Source organism: Colobus angolensis, unplaced genomic scaffold (genome assembly GCF_000951035.1).
Source record: "Colobus angolensis palliatus isolate OR3802 unplaced genomic scaffold, Cang.pa_1.0 Scaffold216, whole genome shotgun sequence".
Lineage (NCBI taxonomy): Eukaryota > Metazoa > Chordata > Mammalia > Primates > Cercopithecidae > Colobus > Colobus angolensis.
The window spans coordinates 569,381-574,313 of NW_012115333.1; the positions used below are offsets into that span (position 1 = coordinate 569,381).

Sequence of the window (4,933 nt, forward strand, 5' to 3'; positions counted from 1 at the left end):
AGGCTGAGGTTTGAGAATCGCTTGAACCTGGGGGGCAGAGGTTGTATCGAGCTGAGATCCCGCCGTAGCACTGCAGCCTGGGCGACAGAGTGAGACTCCCTCTCAAAAAAAAAAAAAAAAAGAAAGCATTTTAACTTCACAGCAAAACTGACAGGTAGGTACAGATTCCCATATACTTCCTTCACCCATGCAGGCACAGCTTCCGTGACTACCAATATCCTGACCAGAGTGGTAAATTTGTTACAATGGATGAGTCTACATTGACACATCAGATTAAAAAAAAAAAGACACTTCATTACTAACGAAAGCCTGCGGTTTACAAATGTATACCTACATGTATCCACTAATAAAATACCATGAAAAGTATTTTTGCTATCCTAAAAATCCTCTGTGCCTTCTGCCATTGGTTTTTGTTTTCTTTCTTTCTTTTTTTTGAGACGGAGTCTCGCTCTGTCGCCCAGGCTGGAGTGCAGTGGCCGGATCTCAGCTCACTGCAAACTCTGCCTTCCAGGTTTATGCCATTCTCCTGCCTCAGCCTCCCGAGCAGCTGGGACTACAGGCGCCCACCACCTCGCCCGGCTAGTTTTTTGTATTTTTTAGTAGAGACGGGGTTTCACTGGGTTAGCCAGGATGGTTTCGATCTCCTGAACTCGTGATCCGCCCGTCTCGGCCTCCCAAAGTGCTGGGATTACAGGCTTGAGCCACTGTGCCTGGCTAGTTTTTGTTTTCTTTGGAGAGGTAGTCTGTCTCTGTCGCCCAGGCTGGAGTGCAGTGGCCTGATCTTGGTTCACTGCAACCTCTGTATCCTGGGTTCAAGCAATTCTACCTCAGCCTCCCGAGTAGCTGGGATTACAGGCTCCCAACACTACACCTGACTAATTTTTTTTTTTTTTTTTTTTTGTATTTTTTAGTAGAGACAGGGTTTCACCATGTTGGGCAGGCTGGTCTTGAACTCCTGACCTCAGGTGATCCGCCCACCTCGGCCTCCCAAAGTGCTGTAATCACAGGCCTGAGCCACTGTGCCCAGCTGTTTTTTTTTTTTTAAGTGGCGTTTTTTTGTGTGTGTTTTTTTTTTGTTGTTGTTGTTTGTTTTTGTTTTTTTTTTGAGACAGAGTCTTGCTCTTTGCCCAGGCTGGAGTGCAGTGGCGCGATCTCGTCTCACTGCAACCTCTGCCTCCCAAGTTCAAGTGATTCTCCTACCTCAACCTCCTGAGTAGCTGGGATTACAGGCGTGCACCACCATGCCTGGGTAATTTTTGTATTTTTAGTAGAGACGGGGTTTCACCATGATGCCTAGGCTGGTATCGAACTCCTGGCCTCAGGTGATCTGCCCGCCTCGGCTTCCCAAAGTGTTGGGATTACAGGCGTAAGCCACCTCACCAAGCCTTGTTTTTTGTTTTTGTTTTTCAGATAGTGTCCTGCTCTGTCGCCCAGGCTGCAGTGGTGCAGTGAAGCAATTGTGGCTCACTGCAATCTCTGCCTCCCGGCTCAAGCGACCCTCCCCGCAGCCTCCGGAGTAGCTGGGAATACAGGCGCATGACACCACACCGGGATAGTTTTTTTTTTTTTGTATTTTTTGTAGAGACAGGGTTGCCCAGGCTAGTTTTGAACTCCCGGGCTCAAGTAATCCACCCACCTCGGCCTCCCAAAGTGCTGGGATTACAGGAGTTACTGCACCCGGCCCACTTTATTTTTTAGAGCAGTTTTGGCATCACTGCAAAATTGAGCTGAAAGTATCAAGAGTCCTTTGTACCCCTCTCCACACACAGACACAGCCTCCCTATCAACATCCTGTCCAGAGTGGTAAATTTGTTGCAGTGATGAATGTACAGTGACACATTATCAACCAAAGGCCATAGTTTACATAAGGGCTTCCTTTTGGTGTTGTACATTCTATGGGTTTTAATTTTTTTAAAAAAAAATTTAATTTTTTAAGAGCAATTTTAGTTTCACAGCAAAACTGACAGGTAGGTCCGGAGAGTCCCATATACCTCCTTCCCCCATGCAGTCATGACTTCCCTGACTACCAACATCTGGATCAGAGTGGTAAATTTGTTACAATCGATGAACCTACATTGACACATCATTACTAACCAAAGCCTGCGGTTTACATTAGAGTTAGTTCACCCTTGGTATTTACATTGTGTATCTTTGAACAAATGTATATTTACAGGCCGGGCGCGGTGGCTCAAGCCTGTAATCCCAGCACTTTGGGAGGCCGAGACGGGCGGATCACGAGGTCAGCAGATCGAGACCATCCTGGCTAACACTGTGAAACCCCGTCTCTACTAAAAAATACAAAAAAAAACTAGCCGGGCGAGGTGGCAGGCGCCTGTAGTCCCAGCTACTTGGGAGGCTGAGGCAGGAGAATGGCGTAAACCCGGGAGGCGGAGCCTGCAGTGAGCTGAGATCCGGCCACTGCACTCCAGGCTGGGCGACAGAGCAAGACTCCGTCTCAAAAAAAAAAAAAAAAAAAAAGTATATTTACATGTATCCACTATTACAGTATCATGAGGGTATTTTCGCTACCGTAAAAATCCTCTGTGCTGTCTGCCATTAGTTTCTTTTTCATTTTTTTTTTTAATGTGAGGTTTTGTTTTGTTTGGTTTGAGACAGAGTCCTCCTCTGTTGTCCCGGGCTGGAGTGCGGTGGCGCCATCTGAGCTCGCTGCAATTTCTGCCTCCCAACTCAAGTGATCCTCACACCTCCGCCTCCTGAGTAGCTGGGACTACAGGTGCGCACCACCACACCTTGCTAATTTTTTGTATTTTTTGTAGAGAAGGGGTTTCACCATGTTTCCCAGGCCGCTTTGGAACTCTTAGGCTCAAAGGATCCATGTGCATCCCAAAGTGCCGGGATTACAGGCATGAGTCACTGCACCCTACCTAAAATGTGGTTGTTAATGACTACGTCCGTTGTATAACCAAAATCCCCTATTATTGGACATTTAGATTGTTTCCTTATCTGTTTTAAACAGGAGAAAACTAAGGCCCTTCACTTGACAAGTCACTTGTCCAAAGTCACCTGGCTAAAAAGTAGGCAGAACTGAGATTAGAAATCTGGTCCGACTCCAGAACCCATTCTTAGGCCACCACACTGCGCCTAGAATTAATAATACACCACTTAACTCCATTAGATCAGCTCCCCTCAACTTGAAAGATAGTGACCAGGCACCTCCACAAGCAGAGCAGCCAAGGATTCAAGTATATATCGAGGAAGGCAGGCAATATAGAAAAAACTAGGTGGCTCAACTGAGATGGATCAAGCAGAAAACGCAAAGGGGAGGTCCAGGAATAGAAATAAACAGGAGGCAGGAGATGAGTACATAGAATGCTGGTTAAGATAAAGAGAAAGCTGGATTTGGGAAACCAAAAAGTAAGAAACTCTGGCTTTTATCTCTGTATGTAGGAGGGAGCAAAGATAACCTCAAGGCCATGTGGGGAGCTAGAAAGGATAAGGTTTCTGGGAAAAGGAATGAAAAAAGGGAGGGTAAACTCCCTGAGGACTACAAGGCCAGGAGAGGCTTTGTGTGGCCAAGAGGAGAGGCCAGAAGTCAACGAGGCAGGCTAGAATAGGCACTGGATACCAAACCTTCCTGTTCCTAAGGAGACTTCCTTCCAGCCTGAGCCTCCTCTGGTAGTTCAGCTACTAAATGCTCTCAGCCTTTAGGGGCTGGGGTGGGAAGTGGGGAGCGGGGATTGTAAAGTGCTCTAACTATTAATATAATGCGGACTGAGAATGGATGCTGGCACACATTTTTTAAAGGCAGTAGGCTTAACGCTAGTGCCACCTACCCCTACTCCACTTCGCTAGCCTAACCTCAGCCACACCCACATGCTAAGGACCATCCAGGAGGGGGGAGCGTGTAGCGCGCCTGCGTGCTCGTGCGCACGAGAAGCAGAGAGACAGAGACGGAGACAAAAAGAGACAGGGGGAGAGAGAGAAAGAGAGCGAGAAGAGAGAGACAGACAAGGACAGAAAGGGGGCGGGAGGAGGGAGAGAGAGACAGAGACAGAGACAGAGACAGAGAGATCAGCCCTGGTGAGGGAGGAAAACTCCAGAGATAATGCAGGGAGCTCCTGCAGGAAGACTCCGGGAGAAGATCCCAGAACTTACCCTAAGACTGTTGAGAGAGTAGGGGGTGGCTTTGCAGGACCTGGCTTGGGGGTCATCAAGCAGTAACGGTTACCGCACAGGCGTTGCCACTGAGCCAGAGCCATTTAACCCGACCTGTGTGGCTGGGGATCAAGCTTCAGATACCCCATAACTCTGACTCTCAGACTGTTTTGGGGGCCCCGGGGCTGCAGACAAGGGGAGGAGGGGCACGTGAGGGCTGGGTCCCTGCCTCCCCCCATCCTCCGCTGTCACTCACTACCCCAACAGTCGCCCAGGGGGCGGGCCCCGGAGAGGTGGGGATGGGGGAGGGTAATCTTGGCAGGCGCCTGCTGCATGGCGTAGGTAGGGACTATTGAGGGGGGCGGACGCCGGGGGGGTGAACACGAGTGGGAAGCGAAGAGAGACACGGGGAGGGGGAGGGGACCGGGAACCATTTGAATGAGAGGAGGGGATCACGGGTAGAGTGGGCTCCAGGAGGCAGGGCGGGCAGGGTGTGACGGGGGCCAGACTCTTGAGCCAGGTAAGGGGAGCAGGTGCGTAGATCTGTGTTTTTGGTGGGTGAGCGCACTCGGCCCTTGGATGGAAAGGGGACGCCGCCTTTCCCGGGGGCCCGGCTTCAAAGCTCCAGAGGCTATCTTTTCCTTCTCAACTAACGGGGCCCCGGGCGGGGGCTCAGGCGCCGTCTCCAGTGGCTGTACTCCACTCCGCAATTTCCAGGCGGCCACTGGACTGGGAGTCTCGCGCCGGGGGCCGGCGCTGTCTCGCGAGCCCCCTCCTGGAGCCAGCCAATGGGGTTGGTTGCTGGCACCGCCCGCCC

At 50.5% G+C, this 4,933-nt stretch overlaps 2 protein-coding genes across 4 annotated transcripts in view; one reads left to right on the top strand and one right to left on the bottom strand.

Moving 5' to 3' along the window:
* NONO (non-POU domain containing, octamer-binding) overlaps positions 1-4,288 on the bottom strand; it is a 73,599-nt gene extending 69,311 nt beyond the window's left edge. Inside the window, exon 1 of the mRNA XM_011943096.1 lies at positions 4,117-4,288. The gene's annotated coding sequence lies outside the window, so the exon portion shown is untranslated. The remainder of the gene's footprint in view (positions 1-4,116) is intronic.
* The window catches only part of ZMYM3 (zinc finger, MYM-type 3), a 16,227-nt gene continuing 15,209 nt past the window's right edge, over positions 3,916-4,933 (top strand). Inside the window, exon 1 of one of the 3 annotated variants that reach the window (XM_011943094.1) lies at positions 3,916-4,649. Coding sequence is in view for 1 of the 3 variants with exons in the window: in XM_011943090.1 (XP_011798480.1) it covers positions 4,450-4,454 (5 nt within the window). In the remaining 2 variants the exon portion in view is untranslated. The remainder of the gene's footprint in view (positions 4,650-4,933) is intronic. The other 2 variants (XM_011943090.1, XM_011943093.1) reach the window with 2 other exon arrangements.